We start from the raw sequence: 26,286 nt of genomic DNA, 5'->3' as shown, positions 1-26,286 counted from the left end.
CGCAATAGTGGTCCAACGGAGAAGCGATAATGGTCATGATGGCCCAGCCGGAGACGCAATAGTGGCCCAGTTGGAGACACGATAATGGTCCTGATGGCCCAGCCGGAGATGCAATAGTGGTCCAGCCAGAGACACAATAATGGTCCTGATGGCCCAGCCGGAGATGCAATAGTGGTCCAGCCAGAGACACAATAATGGTCCTGATGGCCCAGCTGGAGATGCAATAGTGGTCCAGCCGGAGACCCAATAATGGTCCTGATGGCCCAGCCGGAGATGCAATAGTGGTACCGCCGGAGACACAATAATGGTCCTGATGACCCAGCCGGAGATACAATAGTGGTCCAGCCAGAGACACAATAATGGTCCTGATGACCCAGCCGGAGATGCAATAGTGGTCCAGCCAGAGACACAATAATGGTCCTGATGACCCAGCCGGAGATGCAGTAGTGGTCCAGCCGGAGACACAATAATGGTCCTGATGGCCCAGCCAGAGACGCGGTGGTGGCCCAGATGGAGACGCGATAATGGTCCTGATGGCCCAGCCGGAGATACAATGGTGGCCCAGCCGAGGACGTTATGGTGGTCCAGCCGGAGACGCGATGGTGGTCCAGCCGGAGACGCGATGGTGGCCCAGCCGGAGACACGGTGGTGGCCCGGCAGGACACGCAATAATGGTCCTAGTGGCCCAGCCAGAGATGCGATGATGGTTCTTATGGCCCAGCCGGAGACACAGCGGTCGCCCAGATGGTCCAGTAGAAGACGCAGTGAAGGTCTGTCAGAGGGCAAAATAATGGCCCTATAATGCCCAAGAGCACTTTCAGCTTCCCATGCATTTCACTTCTAAAGTGGATTTCTCTGCAACAGAGCAGTTTTCATAACCTGCATATATATGTAATCAATATGGGGTTAGGGGAGATTAGAGTCAGCTGACAGATTCACGAATAACTGATCTTTACAGGTCCGGCTTTACAGGTCCTGCAATAAACTTTTAAAGGTGTTGTCAATTTTTTAAAAAATTAGGTGAAAGTAGGAAATGCTTAAAAATATTAAAATAAGTATTATACCCCTGCCACTCCTGTGCTGCCACTCTGTTGGGTTAATTGTTGTCAGGGCAGCCGAGAAGACAACACAGGACCGACTCAGTCAATCAGTGGTCATAGAGCTCTTGTGGTCTACAATAGCATCATGGTTGAGCCCAGTGATTGACTGCAGCTGCCGTAGAGTGTAGGCAGGAAAACTGTGCTACACAGCATAGAGGCAGCACTAGAGTGGCAGGGGCATCAAAGGGTAAGTAGTTTTTTTTATTATTTTTTTAAGAAAATCCTACTTTTTTGTCTTTTTTTTTTTTATAAAGGACAATCCCTTAAACAGAACCTGTCACTTGGCGCTTCTTTTGGTCTTGTGCTTCCCTGTTCGTGAGATACGGCCCCCTTTTGTATGTAAGCTTAGTCTTGTTAGCCAAGTGGGAATGTCTCTCGAATCTTCTCTGTGGGTGTTTTCTTGAGGACCACACCCAGTTGGCAAAAAATCTAGATGTATATACGTGAGAGAGGGGGCCATCGATAAAGAATGAAGAGGAGCAGGAACAAAAGAAAAAAAGTGCCCAACTCGGGTGAACAGCGTAACAAAAAAAACAAAACTATTTATGGCAAGCAACCTCAGCCAAAAGAAAACTAGAAGAAAATCCAGCGTGTCAGTCTTCAATAAAATCTTTATTGATAATCCATAAAAGTCTCAACAGTATGCATGGGGTTAAAGAAAAAAATGCCAAGTGAGGTTCTCTTTAAAGGGGATTATCCATTTAAAAAAAAAAAATTGGGACTAAAAGGTAGGATTTGCCAAAATTGGAAATTTAGGTGACTCTGCAGGGAAAGTGTTGTATTACATGGCGGCCAATAAGTAGAACGGGTGACCATATGATACATGGCTAGAATGGGCTGGCACATAAAGGGGAATCCATAGTGGGGTATGCATATGGATTGGCATGGTATTCAAGTAATATTGCCGTAGAAAACAGCTATAGTTTTTTTTTTAAATGTCATCATTGTCTAAAAAAAACCCCAAACAAACAAAAAACCTTTTGCTTTCGAGACCCCAAATGCTGAAATAAACAGATTGAGTCTTCTCGTTTCCACCCGAATGCTCGAACACCTTGCTCTATGTTACGACTGAAGCCCCCAAATGTATGGCATCTGCTCCGCTGGTATTTCCGCAGCCGCTGCCAAACTAAAAGGCACATTTGCGGCTTTTATTAACATATGTTTCTAACAAAAACCCCGTGTTGTATGTTCCTCAGCTGCTCTGCACCATGGCAGCGCTCCCAAAAGCCTACAGACGATAACGGAGTCTCCTGCTGTACCTGTAACAATTTAATTGTGTAAGTCAGCCCAGTCAGGCATTCCCGGCTCATGACTCGGAGACATGAAATTCATTGTCATTATTGTCCCTGTCATTTTGTATCATTATGTCTTGCTGCAGAATTTTCCTCACTCCAGTGCTTTTTCTACCTCCAGGAATCAGAGATTATGGCTGAGGTTGGGGCGGGGGCAGGACTATGAACTACATTTACCTCAAGGGAGCCTCATATTATACAGTTTTTTTTCTTTTCCCTCCGACTGGCTGGATTTGACTGTTTATTCACCGACACTGTCCACGATCAAAATTACATGTGGTTTTATGGAAATGTTAGATCTCGTGTGCTTGACCCTTCTCTGCCGAAAGGGACATTAATGCATTCGGGGGCACTTCAGTAATAAAAGGGAGAAGGGTTAAACATTAGTGTTGCTAAAAGAGGTTGTATTTTTTTATTAATTTTTTTTTAGTCTTTTGTTCTATTTTTTTTTCATGCTTTTGGAATAGACTGTGCATTTGTATGTATCAGTATTTTTTTTTTACATTTTATTATCAGCATTTTACTCTTTATCTTTTCTCTTAATTTTGCCTATATTTTCTATAATTAGGAAAAAAAGACTCTAAAATTCTAAGAATTTTAGACGTTATCAAATATGTGCACGCAGTCCTGCAAACTCAGGTGACTTCTAGGTTAAAATTGCAAAATGTTTGTATATTTGCAATTTAGGTCTTATTAAAAATCCTCTCCATTCTCAAAAGCAGAGGGATTATAATTCTATAGTTTATAGTTTGTTTCTAACCTCGGAGGTGGCCGGTTTCCTGGGCAAGGAAGCGCGCGCTTACAAGCGGTTTGCTGTACAGCTTGTAAGCGCTGCTCTGAGGCTGGATCACTTGATCGGGACAGATTCAGAGTCTCTGCGCTTCTCCGGTGCAAAAGGCGCAGTTCAGACCGGCGGCGCTACCTCGACACCGTCCCTACCTGTCACTATTCAGGAGCGTATGTGAAGAGCAAGCTTGAGACACTTTGATCCATTTCTGCTGCTGCTAAACCTTTTCCTGGATCTTCTGGAAAGTTGTCCTGTGCTTCTTAAAGGGAACCTGTCACCTGAATTTGGCAGGTCCTTTTTTGGGTCATATTGGCGGTGTTTTCGGGTCTTTTATTAACCCCTTTCTTTCCCGCTGACCGCGAAATTGACTTGACGTTGATTCGTTTTCCTCCCTAGTTAACGCGTGCGCAAAGCAATCTTGCCTTGCGCACGCGCAGTATGCTTTGCCCAACTGCAGGCAAAGCTGAAAACCATTAGTGCGCATGCGCCGGCGCACTATGTCCCGGAACACAGCGAAATACTTCCGGGACATAGTGCGCATCCGCAATAATGGTTTTCGGCTGTGCCCGCAGTTGGGCAAAGCATACTGCGTGTGAGCAAGGCAAGATTGCTTTGCGCACGCGTTAACTAGGGAGGAAAGCGAATCAACGTCAAGTCAATTTTGCGACCAGCGGGAAAGAAAGGGGTTAATAAAAGACCCGAAAACGCTGCCCATATGACCCAAAAAAGGACCCGCCAAATTCAGGTGACAGGTTCCCTTTAAAGGGATTTGCCTGGCCTTAAAAAAAAAAAAAAAAAAAAAAAAAAAGTTAAATAAAATAAATAAATTATATAATTTTATTTTAAATATGTAGAGTAGGAAGGGATAGTAAAAACATAATAAAAATGCATATTCACTTACTCAAAGTGCTGTGGGTCTAACACAGTCAGCTACGGTGAGCAAAATGTGTTGATGTCCATTAATTCCGCAGTGCTTTACAGACATGATCATTGCTGACCCCGAAGGGGCTCACAATCTAAATTCCCTATCAGTATGTCTTTGGAATGTGGGAGGAAACCGGAGAACCAGGAGGAAACCCACACAAACATGCTGAGCACATACAAACGCCTTGCCGGTGTTGTCTTTGGTGGGATTTGAACCCAGGACCTCAGCGCTGCACGGCTGCAGTGCTAACCACTGAGTCCCCGTGCTAACCACTGAGCCACCGTGTGTTAGTAAAATGTTACCAAATCATTCAATCAATAAAATGGATATTTTAAATCTTCCTAGAATGTTGTTGTATTAGTATTAGTACCTTTTTTATTTATATTTATCTATGACTTTCTTTAGTTTTTTTTCTTAGTGAACCCTTATTATAATCCCTTCCGAATCATAGTACGGTCAAGTGGAGTGCACAAACTCCATAGACTCCGAGACGTATCCAAGTGTCTGTTAGCATCAATTTCCTGACAAAATGAGGCTTCATCACTAGCTCTAAATATCTACCTGTTGAACTGCTGCCAGATCTGGAACCGTTCAAGGACAGATGAAGATAAATTACTTCCAGTAACCAGTTCTCAAATCAGTCAGCGAGGCAGGAAGAGAGACGCTGACCCATAGACTTCCATTCTTATCAGATTTAACACTTTTCTTGCTGGGACAAGATAATCCATTGCAATCTATTGGCTACATCGATTTTTTTTTTTTTTGACAATTCTATGGGTTTATGTTTTGCAATGATAATATGTAAGTTTTGGCTTTTTTCCTGAGAATCTATGCTAATACAATTATATTAGCCAATAAGGGAGCCTGTCATGTTGAACATGGCGTCTGATCAATAGAAAGCTTGGTATAGAGCTGAATAGACTGTGGGAGAGGATTCAGGGGTTTATTAATTAAACTGTATACACTCACTGGCCACTTTATTAGGTACACCATGCTAGTAACGGGTTGGACCCCCTTTTGCCTTCAGAACTGCCTCAATTCTTCGTGGCATAGATTCAACAAGGTGCTGGAAGCATTCCTCAGAGATTTTGGTCCATATTGACATGATGGCATCACACAGTTGCCGCAGATTTGTCGGCTGCACATCCCAAAGATGCTCCATACAAGGCAGGATGGATCCATGCTTTCATGTTGTTTACGCCAAATTCTGACCCTACCATCCGAATGTCGCAGCAGAAATCGAGACTCATCAGACCAAGCAACGTTTTTCCAATCTTCTACTGTCCAATTTCGATGAGCTTGTACAAATTGTAGCCTCAGTTTCCTGTTCTTAGCTGAAAGGAGTGGTACCCGGTGTGGTCTTCTGCTGCTGTAGCCCATCTGCCTCAAAGTTCGACGCACTGTGCATTCAGAGATGCTCTTAGGCCTACCTTGGTTGTAACGGGTGGCGATTTGAGTCATTGTTGCCTTTCTATCAGCTCGAACCAGTCTGCCCATTCTCCTCTGACCTCTGGCATCAACAAGGCATTTCCGCCCACAGAACTGCCGCTCACTGGATTTTTTTTCTTTTTCGGACCATTCTCTGTAAACCCTAGAGATGGTTGTGCGTGAAAATCCCAGTAGATCAGCAGTTTCTGAAATACTCAGACCAGCCCTTCTGGCACCAACAACCATGTCACGTTCAAAGGCACTCAAATCACCTTTCTTCCCCATACTGATGCTCGGTTTGAACTGCAGGAGATTGTCTTGACCATGTCTACATGCCTAAATGCACTGAGTTGCCGCCATGTGATTGGCTGATTAGAAATTAAGTGTTAACAAGAAGTTGGACAGGTGTACCTAATAAAGTGGCCAGTGAGTGTATATTATTAATGTAAATCTCACACGTCACAACAACCGCACTCGAGCCCTGGGCCGGCGAGGGCCGACAGCGCTGGAACGGCGCCACTGCAGAAGGTGAATATAGATTTTATCAGATTTGATTTGATTTCATTATTTTATCAGGGCCCAAATATTTAGATAAAGAAGGGGCTGTCCAAGTAGTAGACACCCATTTAAGTTTATGGTGCTAATTACTACCAGAAGGAACCATCCTGGCCACCATGGATGTGGAATCTTTGTACTCCAATATCCCACACCAGGATGGATTAAATGCCTGCAAATTCTTCCTGGAAAACACAGGGACTGATGCAAATTCTGTGGTGAAACTTATAAAATTCAACCTCACCCACAATTACTTTGAGTTTGACAAGAAGATCTATCTACAGGAGACTGGCACAGCAATGGGAAGTAAAACGGCCCCACAGTATGCAAATCTTTTCATGGCCAAGCTTGAAAGCGACTTTTTGTCCTCATGTCCCATCAGGCCTCTGGCGTACTACCGCTACATTGATGACATTTTAATCATCTGGACGGAGTCTGAGCCACAGCTAAAGATGTTCCATGAACAGTTTAATCAATTTCATCCTACCATCAACTTGACACTCAACTACTCCTGCACTGAAATTAACTTTCTGGACACCATCATTAAGCTGCAGAACAATAAAATAGAGACATCCCTGTATCAGAAGCCAATTGACCGTCCAACATACCTTAAATGGGACAGTTTCCATCCAAAACACATAAAAAACTCCATTGTCTACAGCCAAGCCATCAGATACAATCGTATATGTTCCAACCCAATGGATAGGGATGAACACCTTGATCGCCTCAGAAAGACCCTTTTGAATCAGGGCTACCATCCAAGAACAATTGAAAATCAGATCACAAGAGCCACCAGAATATCAAGGAATCACCTGCTACTAGTGTTGAGCATTCCGATACCGCAAGTATCAGGTATCGGCCGATACTTGCGGGTATCGGAATTCCGATACCGAGATCCGATACTTTTGTGGTATCGGGAATCGGTATCGGGATTAATATCAATGTGTAAAAGAAAGAATTAAAATAAAAAATAGGGATATACTCCCTCTCCGACGCAGCCTGGACTTTACCGCCGTAACCGGGAGCCGTTGTACCTAAAAATGCGCGCTTGAAGGGCCTTAGATGACGTCACGGCACTCTGATTGGTCCGTAGCGGTCGCATGACCGCTACGCGACCAATCACAAAGCAGTGACGTCACCTAAGGTCTTTCAAGCGCTTGAAAGACCTTAGGTGACGTCACTGCTTTGTGATTGGTCGCGTAGCGGTCACGCGACCGCTACGCGACCAATCAGAAGCTGCGGACGTCTTCTAAGGTATTTCAAGCGCTTGAAAGACCTTAGGTGACGGACCAATCAGAGCGCCGTGACGTCATCTAAGGCCCTTCAAGCGCGCATTCTTAGGTACAACGGCTCCCGGTTACGGCGGTAAAGTCCAGGGCGCGTCAGAGGGTGAGTATATCCCTATTTTTTATTTTAATTCTTTCTTTTACACATTGATATGGATCCCAGGGCCTGAAGGAGAGTTTCCTCTCCTTCAGACCCTGGGAACCATACAGGATACCGTCCGATACTTGGTGTCCCATTGACTTGTATTGGTATCGGGTATCGGTATCGGATTAGATCCGATACTTTGCCGGTATCGGCCAATACTTTCCGATACCGATACTTTCAAGTATCGGACGGTATCGCTCAACACTACCTGCTACATTACAAAACTAAAGAAGAAAATAATCGGGTGCCTCTAGTCGTTACCTACAATCCAAATCTGGAGGCGCTAAGGGGAGCTGCATGGAAATTACAACCTTTACTGCAAAAAGATGCCCGCTTACAATCCATTTTTCCAGACCCCCCACTACTGTGTTTTAGGCAGCCCCCAAATCTAAGAAGCATCATTGTCAAGAGCTCCCTGTCCTCTCCAACAGCTGCAGGTACCTTTCCTTGCAACCAGAAAAATGTAAAACCTGTCCATTTATAATGACCACGGACAAGATAAAGATCCCCAATTCACATCAGGACTACAAGATACCAGGTACTTTCTGCTGCTGCGTCACTTCTAATGTGGTGTACCTACTGTAATTATTTGTACTAAATGTCTGTAGGGGTCTGTATGTGGGGGAGACAGGGCAGAAACTCAGAACAAGGATGAACTCTCATCGCCACATAATAAGAGAAAAAAGAATGGATCCACCTGTGGCAATACATTTTTGTCTCCCAAATCATAGCATTATGGACATGAAATTACTTGTATTAAAGGGTAACTTCAAATCGCAGAAAGAAGAGTCTGGGAATATAAACTGATGACGACCTTTGACACTCTAAATGCAGGAATGAATGTGTCACACGGATTTATGTCTTTTTACATTAACTAAGGAACTTGCCCATCAGACCATGTGGGGTCATCACAACATAGACCCTAATCACAGGACAATAAAACAATCCTTATCTAAGAATTGGCCCAATATTTATGGACGTAACTGTTTATCACCCATGGTAATTCTGCTTCATGTCACCTGGCTTATCCATGGTTTTTTTTTTCTCTATACTATGTTGTGCATAAATATGTGATTCTTCAGAATTTGCTTTTAGTCTTTGCCTGATGAAGAGACGTATGTAGTCTCGAAAGCTTGCAATTTGTTATCATCTTTTCAGTTGGCCATTAAAAGGTATCAACCACTGAGGACTCTCAATTCTAAATATTGGTGCTAATTAAGAATGCAACTTTGGTTTTGCCAGATTGGCTCTATTTTTTAAGATATTTAATAATTAATTACAGAAGAATTCTGGCTTCAAAAAGTCGCTTTTATAGCATTATAAGTAGTGATGAGCGAATATACTCGTTACTCGAGATTTCTCGAGCACGCTCGGGGGTCCTCCGAGTATTTTTTAGTGCTCGGAGATTTAGTTTTTCTTGCCGCAGCCGAATGATTTACATCTGTTAGTCAGCATCAGTACATCTGGGGATTCCCTAGCAACCAGGCAACCCCCACATGTACTTATGCTGGCTAACAGATGTAAATCATTCAGCTGCGGCAAGAAAAACTAAATCTCCGAGCACTAAAAAATACTCGGAGGACCCCCGAGCGTGCTCGAGAAATCTCGAGTAACGAGTATATTCGCTCATCACTAATTATAAGCCTACAAATTGATATACAAAATAATTATATAGCATATTTCATTTCCCAAGATACTGTTCATCAAAAGACCAAAATACTATTGCATTTATTATCACACACAAGTCGTATTGGGGGAATACATTATTTTCATGTATGAATTATCTCAAAAACTAGAACCAATTCAGGGAAAGTAATGGGATTTGTGAACTCACCACTTTCAAAATAGACCCTAAATCCATTAAAAAAAACCTTGGCTCCTGATTTTTTTTTTTTTTTAGTTTTGTAGACCTGTGTAACATATATTAAAAAAGAGCAAAAAGCTTCAAACTATCTGGCATCCCATCAGTAATTTCCTGCTCTGCATTCTTCACTGCTTACTAGGTCCCCGTTAGTAGTAAATAATAATAATAATAATAATAATAATAATAAAAAACTCTGTTAATTTCTATAGATGTAGGGTATTTTTTTTTTTTCCTTGCAGAAAGTTAAACACTTGCTGCCTCGGATTATAGCTGATCCCTTGGGGTCCAAGGAGCAGAACACTTTGTGATGAATTTATAATTGAGCCATACTTTAAAAAAAAACAAAAAAAAAACAAGCAAACTCAAAACTCTATTCTGAATTGTCCCGGCAGCCCTATGGCATTCACAGCGTTAAATCCCATTGTCTCCCTTTAAGCCGACGATGCCCTTTTGGGGAATAGGCTGATCTTTTTTGCTCACCATTTGGTAGAGGGAGATCGTACTTGTGACTAGAGCTGACAGATATAATCTTCATACCGGGGCCGTGTGTTGTACTGAGAACCCACCCAAACACGTCCCCTGGAACAATGGTGGGAGACCGGCCCGGGCTCTGCATGCTCAGATAGCACATTGTGTTTGCACAGAACAATATTTGCAGGTTGCAGGATGGAGTGTGATAACTTTTCTAGACTTCTATTTTGGTCCTTTGTGTTAAATTTAGTAACGCGTTTCACACGGCGGTCTGTATCTGACTGGGGCTTATCGCCAGTAGTAATTGCGTCCTTATTCTTCTTCTAAAAATACTCTTTGAATGGGGCGAAGATTGTGCTCATGGTTTCAGTCTGAGTCTGGATTGTACAATGGAAAGAGGTCAAAGATGGGCAAATAACTGGCATCAGGTCCTTCTTGCTCCCGTGGATATTATAGTATAGTGGAAGAATAATTTCCTATATATTAAAATAAAAACGGGACCTCTGTACCCCAAACATCCAAATGCGCGGCACTCTTGTGCAAAGGAAACATCTTCTCCATGCATGACATGCAACTGCAAGACCCCCATGCTCCCACTCATTCACCCAGCAGCCCATCCATACCACTGCCCTCAATCATTTTCTTCTAACACATCAAGGATTGGTTTGCGCCACACTTGGTGATTTTATATATATATATATATATATATATATATATATATATATATATATATATATATATATATATATATATATATATATATATATATATATATATATATATATATATATATATATATACACTCGCTGGCCACTTTATTAGGTACACCTGTCCAACTTCTTGTTAACACTTAATTTCTAATCAGCCAATCACATGGCGGCAACTCAGTGCATTTAGGCATGTAGACATGGTCAAGACAATCTCCTGCAGTTCAAACCGAGCATCAGTATGGGGAAGAAAGGTGATTTGAGTGCCTTTGAACGTGGCATGGTTGTTGGTGCCAGAAGGGCTGGTCTGAGTATTTCAGAAACTGCTGATCTACTGGGATTTTCACGCACAACCATCTCTAGGGTTTACAGAGAATGGTCCGAAAAAGAAAAAAAATCCAGTGAGCGGCAGTTCTGTGGGCGGAAATGCCTTGTTGATGCCAGAGGTCAGAGGAGAATGGGCAGACTGGTTCGAGCTGATAGAAAGGCAACAGTGACTCCAATCGCCACCCGTTACAACCAAGGTAGGCCTAAGAGCATCTCTGAACGCACAGTGCGTCGAACTTTGAGGCAGATGGGCTACAGCAGCAGAAGACCACACCGGGTACCACTCCTTTCAGCTAAGAACAGGAAACTGAGGCTACAATTTGCACAAGCTCATCGAAATTGGACAGTAGAAGATTGGAAAAACGTTGCTTGGTCTGATGAGTCTCGATTTCTGCTGCGACATTCGGATGGTAGGGTCAGAATTTGGCGTAAACAACATGAAAGCATGGATCCATCCTGCCTTGTATGGAGCATCTTTGGGATGTGCAGCCGACAAATCTGCGGCAACTGTGTGATGCCATCATGTCAATATGGACCAAAATCTCTGAGGAATGCTTCCAGCACCTTGTTGAATCTATGCCACGAAGAATTGAGGCAGTTCTGAAGGCAAAAGGGGGTCCAACCCGTTACTAGCATGGTGTACCTAATAAAGTGGCCGGTGAGTGTGTATAATATATATATATATATATATATATATATATATATATATATATATATATATATATATATATATATATATATATATATATATATATATATATATATATATACACTTCTCAAAAAAGTAAAGGGAACACTCAACACATCCTAGATCTGAATGAATGAATGAAATATTCTCATTGAATACTTTGTTCTGTACAAAGTTGAATGTGCTGACAACAAAATCACACAAAATTCATCAATGGAATAAAATTTATTAACCAATAGAGGTCTGGATTTGGAATGATACTCAAATTAAAAGTGAAAAATCAAATTACAAGCTGATCTGACTTCAGTGGAAATGCCTCAAAACAAGAAAATGATGCTCAGTATTGTGTGTTGCCTCCACGTGCCTGTATGACCTCCCTACAATGCCTGGGCATGCTCCTGATGAGGCGGCGGATGGTCTCCTGAGGGATTTCCTCCCAGACCTGGACTAAAGCATCCTCAAACTCCTGGACAGTCTGTGGTGCAACGTGACGTTGGTGGATGGTGCGAGACATGATGTCCCAGATGCGCTCAATCGGATTCAGGTCTGGGGAATGGGCGGGCCAGTCCATAGCTTCAATACCTTCATCTTGCAGGAACTGCTGACACACTCCAGCCACAGGAGGTCCGGCATTGTCCTGCATGAGAAGGAACCCAGGGCCAACCGCACCAGCATATGGTCTCACAAGGGGTCTGAGGATCTCATCTCGGTACCTAATGGCAGTCAGGCTACCTCTGGAGAGCACATGGAGGGCTGTGTGGCCCTCCAAAGAAATGCCACCCCACACCATTACTTACCCACTGCCAAACTGGTCATGCTGAAGGATGCTGCATGCAGCAGATCGCTCTCCACGGCATCTCCAGACTCTGTCACGTCTGTCACATGTGCTCAGTGTGAACCTGCTTTCATTTGTGAAGAGCACAGGGGGCCAGTAGCGAATTTGCCAATCCTGGTGTTTTGTGGCAAATGCCAAGTGTCCTGAATGGTGTTGGGCTGTGAGCACAACCTCATCTGTGGACGTCGGGCACTCAGACCATCCTCATTGAGTTGGTTTCTAACCGTTTGTGCAGACATGCACATTTGTTGCCTGCTGGAGGTCATTTTGCAGGGCTCTGGCAGTGCTCCTCCTGTTCCTCCGTGCACAAAGGCTGAGGTAGCGGTCCTGCTGCTGGGTTGTTGCCCTCCTACGGCCCCCTCCACGTCTCCTGGTGTACTGACCTGTCTCCTGGTAGCGCTTCCAGCCTCTGAACATTACGCTGACAGACGCAGCAAACCTTCTTGCCACTGCTCGCATTGATGTGCCATCCTGGATGAGCTGCACTACCTGAGCCACTTGTGTGGGTTGTAGAGTCCGTCTCATGCTACCACGAGTGTGAAAGCACAACCAACATTCAAAAGTGACCAAAACATCAGCCAGAAAGCATTTGTACTGAGATGTGGTCTGTGGTCCCCACCTGCAGAACCACTCCATTATTGAGGGTGTCTTGATAATTGCCAATAATTGCCATCTCTTGTCTATTCTATTTGCACAACAGCATGTGAAATTATTGATTGTCAATCAGTGTAGCTTCCTAAGTGGACAGTTTGATTTCACAGAAGTTTGATTTACTTGGAGTTATATTCTGTTGTTTAAGCGTTCCCTTTATTTTTTTGAGCAGTGTATGTACAGTATGTGTATGTATGTGTGTGTGTGTGTGTGTGTGTGTGTATATATATATATATATATATATATATATATATATATATATATATATATATATATATATATATATACACAATGTATGTATGTATGTATATGCATATATGTGTATGTGTATATATATATGTATGTGTGTGTGTGTATGTGTATATATATATATATATATATATATATATATATATATATATATATATATATATATATATATATATATATATATATATATATACTAGATGGTGGCCCGATTCTAACACATCGGGTATTCTAGAATATGCATGTCCACGTAGTATATTGCCCAGCCACGTAGTATATAGCCCAGCCACGTAGTATATTGCCCATTGATGTAGTATATTGCCCAGTGACGTAGTAGATTGCCCAGTGACGTAGTATACAGCACAGAGCCACGTAGTATATTGCCCAGTGACATAGTATACAGCACAGAGCCATGTAGTATACAGCACAGCCACGTAGTACCACGTAGTTTACAGCACAGAGACATACTCACCATACTTGTAGTTCTGTCGCCTGTGCGCGGTACAGGCGGCGGCTTCCGGTCCCAGGGTGTGATGACGTCACGGTCACATGACCGTGACGTCATGGCAGGTCCTTCTGCCATACGGTCCTTGGTACCGTAACCTGCCACTTGCACAGAGCGGTTACCGGAGGGTGGCGAGGAGCGGGAAAGGCAGCGGAGGGCGAGTATATAATGATTTTTTATTTTTTTAAATTATTTTTAACATTAGATCCTTTTACTATTGACGCTGCATAGCGACTCCCTACTCTGTGCTCCCACCAACATTTTTTAACTGGAGAGTCACAGCCCCCCAAGTTGGGAAAAACTGACTTATAAGGTTTTTGGCACCGGAGTTACTTTTCTTCTTTTGTTGAACCAATTGTTACTTTTGTTTTTCCTTTTTGATCCAGACTTAATAAAACTTCACAAAATTGTTATAGTCTTTTAGGTATCAACTGTCGAAATCCAAGAAATTCGCGCTCTACGTAAATAATTCATGTGGTAGCTCCAAATTTGTTTTTAATCCGTTTTCCTTGGGTTTTTTTTCCAGTGGAAGAAAAATTGCATAATCTAAGTAAAAAGCCGGAAAATCACTTCTCGTTATTGATTTAAACATGGCCAAGACAGGACGCTGAAGGGAGTGGACATGAGACCCACTGAAACATTGATCCTGCCATTGCCCTTTTGCCATAGACAGATTACTTTTGTACTGGCCCCTAGCACAGCAGACAGATCATAAGCCGAGATATTTTACATAATCAATTTTGTATTAAGGATTTGGTATGCTGGCTGCATAAATCAACAACATCATCTATTACTCATACATCCTCTCACTCAGTGCTTGCATGGTAGACCCAGTTCTCTCATTTCAAGATTTGGGCTGTTTCTGCTACTGGTCATGAAATCCGAAAATTAATTACTCTGTTCCTAGAAATCTGATATTTTCTTCAAGTCTTGGGATTGTATCTTCTAGGGGAAATGATAAATGGAAAGACTTTTTTGTGATACGTTTCATTTGAAGATAAATCATGTAGGACTTTTCATTCTTTAACTGAAAGCTGTATGAAATAATTTGGGGGAAATTCTTTACATGTAACAAAACTATTTTGCAGTAGGATTGTGTGCAGATTGCATGCCCGTAGTCTTCGGAATACTGGTGAACACACGTAAAGAATATTTTTTTGTTTATTTTATTTTACTAGTCTTTGATGTATGATATGTTTGTAATATAAACTCATAGTATTTGGCTATATTCACACACGGTGTTTTTGCATAGTTTTTTTTTTTCTGCAGCCAAAATCTGCTCTCTTGACCATCAAAGCGCTGTGTTCAAAATGCAGGTTTTGAGGCTTTTTTGGTAAGTTTTTGCAGCTTTTTTTTTGGTGCGGATTACATGTGATTGTCTGCAAGTACATGCCTAATAAAAGGTAAATTTTATTCTCCAAAAATGGATTTTGCTGCATTTTTGCGCTTTCTCATTGCTTTCTATGGTTAAAAAAAGCTGCAAATACTGTGAAAGATTTGACATTTAATAGATTTAAAAAACGCCGCAGTTCTCAAATTCTGTTAGGAAGTAAAATTAAACTTGTGCATGAGATTTCTGAAATCTCATAGCTTTTGCTGGTCCTGTGAAAAGCAACCTCTTATTTACATTAAAAAAAAAAAAAAAAGCTGCAAAAATGCTGCGTCTGAACACAGCCTTATATAGTATATTACTGAGCATGCCAAAATCAGATCTGTCAACAGCAACTTGTTGAATATTTGTTTGTGGCCCAAGGAAGATTTTTCAATACTGCTCTGAAAATAAATACTTTTGTTGGGTGGATGTATTGCAACGTGGAAAAATCTGTGATGAAATCGGTAGCATGTCAATTTTTAAGCTTATAGAGCAGATCAATTTCCGCTGTTGATTTCTGCAGCGGCTGAGATTTCCTTAAAATTATGTTGCTATAATATCCTGCTAATTTTCCAGATACAAATCCGTTGTGGAAAATCCATTGCGTATTAGTCAGGCATAGAATTAATTACCCCAGAACAGCAAAAAGGTAATGAAGATATACTACAAAATTGCAGTTTTTACATTCAATAGTTATAGAAATATCATTTGGATACAAAAAAAATGGTTTTGAGAAAATCATCATACTTTTTAATTTAATTTTCATAAATTAATTTTAAGGTCTTGTTCAAACGGTGTTTGCGCCACGTTTTATAGTACCAGCAACGTGACAGATTTCTGGAATCTCATGCTCAAGTTGCTTACTTTTTGCTTGCAGATTTGAACCATTAAAGCCTTTTTTTCAGATCTGCAGTATGTTAATTCTTTTAGTATTTTTTTTTTTTTTGTAGAGTTTTTCACAGTCAAATTAATGAAGAAAAAATGCATGCAAAAATGTGTAAAAAAAAAAAAAAACCAAACAAACAAAAAAAACCGCACGTATTAAAATGGTATATTTTTGTAGATTTTCCTGCCTTATAAAACAATGTGTGTACATACCTTGCAAAACTGTAATCATTTTATCATTTAAGTTTTTTTTTGTAGCTATGTATTTATTCCCCTAGGATACCATACATTTTTTCTGATTGTCTTTATAGCAGGGTGTGTTCATTATGGCAGTGGCACTGAATGGGCAGAAAAAAGTGTCCATAGACTAACATAGTTTCTTGGGAGAGGAAGTCCAGAGCCCTGTAAGTGGCCGGGAAGCTGCTGCACAACTATATGTATAGCGTTGGTAATTTTGCTTATGAAGTCTTTCGGCATATCAGTAGATCAGCAATAGTGATGAGCGAAAGTGCTGGAATACGGTGTTATCTGAGCATGCTCCGGTACTAACTTCCCCCCTCATAGTATGATGTCCCACTTTACATTTCCCCCACAGTATGATATACCCACAGCCCCCAACACAAAGTATGATTTCACCACACCCTCCCCTACACAGTTTGATTTCTCCACAGGCTCCCCTAGATGGTATGATTTCCCTACAGCCTCCCCTACACAGTATAATTTCCCCACAGTCTCCCCTAGACGGTATGATTTCCCCACACTCTCCCCTACACGGTATGGTTTCCCCACAGTCTCCCCTAGATGGTATGATTTCCCTACACCCTCCCCTACACGGTATGATTTCCCCACAGTCTCTCCTACACGGTATGGTTTCTCCACAGTCTCCCCTGCACAATATGATTTCCCCACAGTCTCCCCTAGATGGTATGATTTGCCTACAGCCTCCCCTACTCGGTATGGTTTCCCCACAGTCTCCCCTAGATGGTATGATTTCCCCACACCCTCCCCTACACGGTATGGTTTCCCCATAGTCTCCCCTACACGGTATGATTTCCCCATACCCTCCCCTACACGGTATGATTTCCGCACACCCTCCCCTACACGGTATGATTTCCCCACACCCTTTTTTTTATAATATACTGATTTAAAATGTATACGGTAATTTTCTGATAATTTATTTTAAATGTTTTCAGCTTGACTATATTTATTATAAAGTAAAATTAACATTATTAAATTTACTCCTTCATAATCTTACTGGAGATGGCAGAAATGTCTTTGCCACCAAAACAACCCTGTGGATTAATTTTCAGTCTGAAAAATCGCTGCTTTAAATCGAATGCATGAGAAAATACTGCATACAATATCTTTTTCAGGTGGGTGAACACGCTGAGTTTTTCGAGAGGAAGATGCGTCAGGAAACACTGTCATTTGTTTTCCTTTTATCCGACAGCGTCTTTTCTTTTTTTACTACTTTGACCACTGGCATTTATTTGTTAATCACTTTTCCATTGTTTTTGGGACATTTTTTTTTTTTTTTTAACTCCTTTCAAAAATAGACGAAACCACGAGCAATGTTTGTAGCAAAAGCGCAGGCTAAATGCTCAAAAAGATACCCGGGGGTCTTCTAAGCCTTTCCAGTAACTTCTGTTTTAAAGTGTAGAGCGGGTTTGGCAGCCCGAATAAATAAAGCTGTGGAGACTGAGGGCTGGTGTTATTAGTCTGCGAGGGGGTAAATATCCATGGCCCCTTCCCAACCTATTAAAATCAGCCTGCAGCTATCTGCTTAACCTTTGCTGGTTATTACAAAATAGGGGGTCTCCACGTCATTTTTTTGGGGGGGTCCCCCGTTTTAATAGCCAGTAAAGCCTATGAAGACAGCTGTGAGCTGATATTAATTGCCTGGGAAGCTCCATTTTTATTGCCCCCTTCCCAGAATAATAACACCAGCCCCCATCTGTCTACTTTTCTTTACCTGGGTATTAAAAATTAGGCAAACCAAACTCCATTATTTTCATTTATTTATTATCTAAATACCGTACATGTACAGTAAGCTACACATGCACTGCACTAATTATGTATCACACTGACATCTTTGTTACTATGCACAAGTGCCAGCTGGTGAATACTGTCATCAGCGTCGCCTGCTTGTGCTCTTATCAGTGGGACCAGGCGTACACTAATGAGTAGTACTGATCCGCCGATGCCTGACCGCCAGTGAACATTTCACCGCCGGTTACATGATCTGCTGGATCACACTTTGTCCTCTATATTAAAGCGTAGGAACTGCAGCTCTGTGACCAGCGGTAACATCAATAATAATAATAATAATTTTTATTTATATAGCGCCAACATATTCCGCAGCACTTTACAATTAAGCGGGGACATGTACAAACAATAAATTCATTACAGGTTAAGACAATTTAAACAGTGACATTAGGAGTGAGGTCCCTGCTCGCAAGCTTACAATCTACAAGGAAATGGGGGGACACAATAGGTGAAAAGTGCTTGTTATTTCAGGTCTGGCAATTATAATACATAGGGATTTTCATACAAAGCTGCATGATCCGGTCATCAGCCCGTGTGTTTAAGTGCAATAGTCAAGTATCAAGTGCAGTTATCATGTGCATGGAGGGTGTGGAGACAGATGAATAGTAGGGGGCAGATTCAGAGTAATATTTGGAAGTAGGGAACAGGGCAAAGTTAGTTTACTGAGTAGTTGGTGTAATAGGCTTGTTTGAATAGATGGGTTTTTAAAGCTCGCTTGAATAGGTCGGGGCTAGGTATCAGTCTGATCATCTGGGGAAGTGCATTCCAGAGAGCTGGCGCAGCACGAGAGAAGTCTTGGAGACGGAGGTGTGAGGTTCGGATTATGGGGGATGCTAGTCTTAGGTCGTTTGTAGAACGGAGGGCACGTGTAGGGCGATAGACAGAGATGAGAGAGGAGATATAAGGCGGTGCAGAACTGTGGAGAGCTTTGTGGGTGAGAGAGATGAGTTTATACTGGACCCTGTAGCGAATGGGTAGCCAGTGTAATAACTGGCACAAGATGGAGGCATCGGTGAAGCGGCTGGACAGAAATATGACTCTGGCTGCAGCATTCAAGATGGATTGGAGAGGAGAAAGTTTGGTAAGAGGGAGACCGATCAGAAGAGAGTTGCAGTAGTCCAGACGAGAATGAATAAGAGCGACAGTAAGAGTCTTAGCAGTTTCAACGGTGAGAAAAGGTCGGATTCTGGAGATGTTTTTAAGATGCAGATGACAAGAGCGAGTGAGTGATCGGATGTAGGGAGTAAAGGAAAGTTCGGAGTCGAATATGACCCCAAGACAGCAGGCATGCTGCTTGGGAGTTATGGTTGAACCCTCCAGGGTAATTTCGATGTTGGGTAGAGTGAGGTTAGTAGAAGGGAGAAACACAAGAAGTTCCGTTTTGGAGAGATTTAGTTTCAGGTAGAGGGAGGACATGATGTTAGAGACAGCAGACAGACAATCCTTGGTATTTTGAATTAGGGTAGGGGTGATGACAGGGGAGGAAGTGTATAATTGGGTGTCATCAGCATAGAGATGATACTGGAACCCAAATCTGCTGATTGTTTGTCCAATAGGGGCCGTGTAAAGAGAGAAGAGGAGGGGGCCTAGGACTGAGCCTTGCGGAACCCCGATAGTAAGGGGATGAGGAGAGGAAGAGGAGCCGGCAAAAGATACAGTGAAGGAGCGGTCAGAGAGGTAGGAGGAGAACCAGGAGAGGGCTGTGTCCTTGAGGCCTATGGAGCGGAGCATAGTGAGAAGGAGCTGGTGATCCACAGTGTCAAATGCGGCAGAGAGATCCAGGAGAATCAGCAGAGAGCAATGACCTTTGGATTTAGCTGTTATTAGATCATTAGAGACTTTAGTGAGGGCTGTTTCAGTGGAGTGTAAAGAGCGGAAACCAGATTGTAAGGGGTCGAGAAGAGAGTTATCTGAGAGATAGCGGATTAGACGGGAGTGAACCAAGCGTTCCAGGAGTTTAGAGATGTAGGAAAGGTTAGAGACAGGTCTGTAGTTAGCAGTGCAGTTCTGGTCCAGGGATGGCTTTTTAAGTAAAGGGGTTATGATGGCATGTTTAAATGAGGAGGGAAAGATACCTGAAGAAAGAGAGAGGTTAAATATTTTAGTCAGGTGAGTGGTGACCACTGGTGAGAGAGACTGCAGGAGAGGTGAGGGAATGGGGTCACTGTTGCAGGTTGTAGGCCGAGCAGAAGCGAGGAGCTTGGAGACTTCTTCTTCTGAAACAGGCTCGAAGATGTCTAGTGAGCTTGAGGTGCGGCAGGGAAGGGGATCCAGGCACTGAGGAGATTGCGCTGAGATATCCTGATGGATGAGGTTGATTTTTTCTAAGAAATAAGTGGCCAGATCCTCACCTCTGAGGTTGGTGATGGGGGCCTGCACTTTAGGTTTCAGGAGGAAGTTTAAGGTTTCAAAAAGTCGTTTTGGGTTGTTGAATAGTGAGGTGATGAGGGTGGTGAAGTAGGATTGTTTGGCCAGATAAAGGGCAGAGTTGTAGGTTTTGAGCATAAACTTATAGTGGATGAAGTCTTCTGCTAAGAGAGATTTTCTCCACTGCCGCTCTGCACACCTTGAGCAACGCTGCAGGAAGCGTGTTTGCATAGTGTGCCAGGGCTGCCATTGTCTGTGTCGTGTCTTTCTGCGTGTAGAAGGTGCTGCTTCATCTAGGGCATTCTTCAGTGTATTATTGAAGTGTGACAATGCTAAGTCTGGACAGGAGAGGGAGGAGATGGGGGCTAGAGATGTGTGGAGATTATCCATAAGCTGCTGGGTATTAATGGTACGTGTATTCCGATAAGTGTGGTAAGTGGGGGTGTCCCGGGTGAGGAGACAATTCTTGACAGAGAAGGAAAGAAGGTTGTGGTCTGAGAGCGGGAGAGGGGAGTTCGTAAAATCGTGCAGCAAGCTGGGACGGGAGAAGACCAGGTCCAGAGTATTCCCATCCTCATGCGTAGGAGAATTAGTAAACTGTGATCTCCTCCAATCACTGACTGGTTTTCCCGTGCTACCATTTGTGTGAACCTCCGGATGTTCTGGCTCCCCATTCATTCGAATGGGGTCCAAGCTTGGGTATCGTTCTTGTACCCGAACCAAACTTTTTTTTTTATAAAGTTCAGTCAAAAACAAAAATCCACGAGTCCGTCCATCCTTAGTGACATTGCTTCTTTATAACCACTTGGCTTGGTTGGAAACCTGAAGAGGTGTTAAATGATGCTCAAAAGACTGAACATATGATTAGCAAGTCATTTTTACATTGATCTTTTATATCTTCATTCATTTGAGCATTTTCTGGCTACTTTTTCAGAGAAAGTCTTTTTTTAAGGAGAATTTTGAAGTGGATTCATTTCAATTACCGTAGTTTTTGAATATTCTTCCTATTCAATTAAATTCACTTATGCTCATATGACAAGTTTTTCTGTTTTTTCTTACCAATTACGTTTTTAAAACCTCACACCAGAAAAAAAGACGGCATGTGAAGCCGATACCTCATGGAAACACCACCAAACTTTAAACAATCAAGTTATGAAAATCTCTTCCAAACGATTTCAGAGAACGCTTTAGATGAGAAAAAAAAAAAAAAAAAAGCCTCCAAAAATGGAAAATTTCCTGATGTAAAAAAAACATTGTATTTTTTCACCTCCAAAGGTCTGTGTGTGAACGAGATATTCATAATTTAATTAAGTGTTCTGGCTAAGCACGGTGGTGAAAAAAAAATATGTTTTTTTTTTTTCTTAAAAAACAAACACAAAAACATCATCTTGAGCAGAAATCCCTGAGCGTCTGAGTGTAATGTGTTCCATACTTTAGCAGATTAATACTTCAGTAACACTGCCTGGTTACTGTATACCGCATGTCCTTCATTAATGAGTGTAATGTTTACATTTATTAATGGATCTCACAGACCCGATTTGTAAAGTTCTGGTTCTATATCTTAATTTATGAACGAGTCTATAATGTGGCACGTTCACATTGGAGTGAAATCATCATTTGCATCTACTTATGTCTCTAATTGATTACACGGAGTTCATTAATATTGAATCCGCCTTCTCGGGGACGATTAGTTGTTTACTTATTGATTATTTGTGTAATATCCATTATTATCGAGGTGACATTTTGTTTGTCTATTTTTTTTCTGTTCACTAGTTAATGATCTGATCTAATATTGATATAAATTCTGTTTTATTTCTGCTATAATCCTATAACAGCACAAAAAAAAAGTTCAATTAGTGACTGTTCTTCTAAAGAAACTGTTAATTTTATGTTTAGTGATTTTTGTAGTTTAAATATTTTGGGATTTGTGAGTTTTTTTGTTTCCTGAAATGTTGTTGTGTTTTTTTGTTTTGGTATTTTTTACCTTTTAAGTACTTTAAGGCTACGTTCCCTCTATGAGTTATTGGTGAGTGTTTGATGTTTCGCATTTTCTGCACCATTTCTGATCCTATTAAAGGGGATAACTGGGACAACAAAAAAACAACAAAAAATGTATCTAAGCACAAAACAGGCAGGTAGTTGCTAATTTCCTGCCTGTTGCGCTCGGCGCCGTTCTTCCCTGGCACAGAGCGGTCACAGATCGTTCCTGTCGGGAATTCAGAAGCCTCTGCTGACAACACGTCTACAGAGCGGACGGGGCGGGACATCTGAAGTCATTCTGATTGACAGCCAGATCCCAGCTGCCTAACTGGGGGAGCCAACTGTCAATCAAAATGACCTTGGAAGTCCCGCCCCGTCCGCTCTGTAGACGTGTTGTCAGCAGAGGCTTCTGAATTCCCGACAGGAGCGATCTGTGACCGCTCTGTACCGGGGAGAACGGCGCTGTGCACAACAGGCAGATAAGTTGCAATTAACTACCAGTTAGTGCTTAGATACATTTTTTGTTTTTGCAAAGTCTTTGATACACCTTTTAAGTAAATTAGGCTACTTGTGTTTTTTCATTGTTTTTTTTTTTACATGCATTTTTATTGCGCTTTTGGCTTGTGGTTTTTTTTTTTTTGCATATTTTTTTTTTTTTTAGCCCTTGTTGGTGTGTCATGTTTTAAACAAAGCTGCTTTGTTTTTGATACTTTCTGGTATGACAAAACTCTGTTGATACAGTCATGTGTGGATTACATTCATTTTTGATGCGTTTCCCCATGGCAACACACTAAAAGGGCTTGTGCGTTTTTTACCTGCAGAATATCTGCATCTAATGCAATTCTATGGGACTATGAGCCTAAGGTTATGTTCCCACGAAGCATTTTTGGTGAGTTTTTTTCATGCTGTATATTCCACTTCTAGCAAAAGTAGATGGGATTTATAGAAATCTCCCGCCCGCTCTGCTCCTTTAGGCTATGTGCACACGTTCAGGATTTCTTGCCGAAATTTCCTGAGAAAAAAACGGAAATTTTCTGCAAGAAATCTGCATGCGTTTTTTGCGCGTTTTTGGTGCAATTTTTTTTTTTTGCAGATTTTTCCGGACATTTCCCAATGCATTATATAGTGGGAAATCTGCAAAATTAATGAACATGCTGCTTTTTTGTACCGCGATGCAATTTTTTTCACTGAAAAAAAAACGCATCATGTGCACAAAAATTGCATGCATGCAATTGAATGCATTCTAAATGATGGGATGCATAATGTATGCAGTTTTTATAGCGTTTTTATAGCGAAAAAACGCGAAAAAAACTGCTAATAATCTGCTACATATGCACACAGCCTTATAGTCAGCGTAAACCGACCTGCGGTGCGGGTTTTACATCCGCAACATGTCAATTTCTCTTGCGGGAGCACTGAGTTTTATGTGGAGATTTTTGCCCATATACTTGCATTAGAAATTCTGTAGGTAAAAAACGCACATGCCTTTTCAGTGCTTTACCTTAGCGTAAAAGTATCAAGTACGCATGTAATCCGCACATGACTGTATCAATGAAGTTTTGTCAAAGCCAAATACCAGGCAGCGTAAAAAAGCAAAGCAGCTTTGTTTAAAATATGACACACCAAAGAGAGACAAAAAAAAAAATGAATGCAGTATCAAAAACGCAAAAAAAGCACTCAAAACACAATAAAAAATTGATGTAATAGGTGCAGCACATCTGCAAGTAAAAAACCTCACCAAAAGCTCATCGTGTTAGCGTTGTCTAAGGTTCCAACTTATCAAGACTTGTTATTTTTCCCTCCATGTGTGCTGCAGTGAGATGCGCCAATAATATTACGTGGCATGTGTCTCTTAATGCTGTCTTAATTTCTGACACATTTTTGGAGTAAATTATGATTAATTTTTTCAGCCCCCTACTGGCTATGCCAAACCCACCGTTCCAAATGTTTACGCAGCAGGCACAAAAACACGAATAGTAATAAAACTTTTGCACAACTACATGTTGCTAAATCTCAGACTGTCAAAAATTGCTTGATGTATCTGGGCCCAAGTGTTGGTTCTCCTATAAGTTAAGGGTTCGTTTTTTATTTACCGTAGTTTATATCTATTTATTTATTATAACTTTTTTTATATAGCGTGTTTTCATTATATTATTATTGTGTGTACGTATAATAGTATTGATTGTGGAGGTTTTATGTTGCTTTTTTACATCACGTTTCTTTTTCTTTTTAATACTTTGCGTTTGGTTCTCCTATAAATAAATGGTTAATTTCATGTTTTGCGTTATTGAACTCTAATATTATTGTGGCATTTTTATGTAGCTTTTTATCTTGTATTATGTTGTTGTTATTATTATATGTGAATGTATTATTGGAAGCAATGTTGAACCTTGCGTTACTTTTTATCTTGTGTGTTTCTTTTTTTAATACTCTTAAGTGTTAGTTCTCTTATAATTTTAGATAAAAGCTTAGTGTTTTAAATTACTGAATTATAATAGTATTGGCGAGTTTCTAAAGAATTTTTTTTTTTTCGATTTTTTTAAAATGTTTTATATTAATGATGGTTTTTGTGCAGCCGCTTCATAGGCTGAAACCAAAGAGGCAATGTATCTTTAAATAATTCTGGTAAGATCTAGCCAGCCATCACGTAGATTTGCTGTGACAGGGACAGATGTGACAGATCGGTTGTGACACACTTCCATACCACCAGTCAGTGGCTTGAGGTGACTCATGTCCTTCCTTTGATTCCGTCCTCTGCTGCAGGACAGCACAACGATGCTCGAATGAACCTTGCCATCGCTCTCACTGCTGCCAGGTATGGTGCTGCCACAGCCAATTACACTGAAGTGGTGGGCTTGCTGAAGAAGACAGATCCGGAGACCGGCGCGGAGCACGTCTGCGGCGCACGTTGCAAAGACGTTCTTACAGGTACCTGACTTGTAGCCCGCTGTGCGTACATGTGTGTATTGTATGTAGCTTTAGAGAGAATTATTGTTCTACCCAACATCACGCACCCTCGTCCGGTCGTATTATAGTTAAACGGCACATCTGTGATGTCCAGAGAGGTCAGTACTAGTGATGAGCAAACATGCTCGGATAAGGTGTTATCTGAGCATGCTCCGGTGCTAACCGGGTGACTTCGGCATGCTCAAAAACTATGTTCGAGTCCCCGCGGCTGCATGTCTCGCGCCTGTTCAACAGCAACAAACCGGCAATCCCTGCATGATTTGTGTCTGTTGAACAGCCGCGAGGATTCGGACATATATTTCGAGCATGCCAAAGTTATCCCATGAGCATGCTCAGATAACGCCTTATCTCATCACTACTTAGTACTACAACCACCAGTAGAATCAGGCAGCTCCTGGTTTTGGTCACTCAGATATAGAAATGTAACCGTGCTAAGTAAAGTACCCCAAGATGGTGATAAAAACCATTTTATGACTTTTAATCCCTTTGGATTTGCAGGACAAGAATTCGATGTCCGAGCCAAATGTGTCATCAACGCCACTGGGCCATTCACAGACTCTCTGCGCAAAATGGACAATCAGCAAACCAACAAAATCTGCCAACCGAGCGCCGGTGTGCATATTGTGATGCCCGGGTATTACAGGTATTGTCCATAGATTATTATTTGTGCTGTTTGATTAGAGGTGCTAACGTTAAATGGTTATTATACTGCAGAAACAACTACTGACTTATGTATTGTTAGTGGAGATCTATATTCAATAGGGATTAAAGGGAATCTGGCCACATGTAATCTGAGAGCAGCATAATAGAGAGCAAGAAAGCCCGATTCCAGTGATGTATCACTTGCTGGGCAGCTT

The 26,286-nt window shown here is 41.6% G+C and overlaps 1 protein-coding gene across 3 annotated transcripts in view; it reads left to right on the top strand.

Annotated features, from left to right (window-relative positions):
• GPD2 (glycerol-3-phosphate dehydrogenase 2) overlaps nucleotides 1–26,286 on the top strand; it is a 217,682-nt gene that overhangs the window by 70,430 nt on the left and 120,966 nt on the right. For all 3 annotated transcript variants that reach the window (XR_013217808.1, XM_077272929.1, XM_077272930.1), the window contains exons 7-8: nucleotides 25,226–25,390; nucleotides 25,928–26,072. Coding sequence is in view for 2 of the 3 variants with exons in the window: in XM_077272929.1 (XP_077129044.1) it covers nucleotides 25,226–25,390; nucleotides 25,928–26,072 (310 nt within the window). In the remaining variant the exon portion in view is untranslated. The remainder of the gene's footprint in view (nucleotides 1–25,225; nucleotides 25,391–25,927; nucleotides 26,073–26,286) is intronic.

This window comes from Ranitomeya variabilis, chromosome 7 (assembly GCF_051348905.1).
Source record: "Ranitomeya variabilis isolate aRanVar5 chromosome 7, aRanVar5.hap1, whole genome shotgun sequence".
Taxonomy (NCBI): domain Eukaryota; kingdom Metazoa; phylum Chordata; class Amphibia; order Anura; family Dendrobatidae; genus Ranitomeya; species Ranitomeya variabilis.
This window is presented reverse-complemented; position numbering and strand designations above follow the sequence as displayed.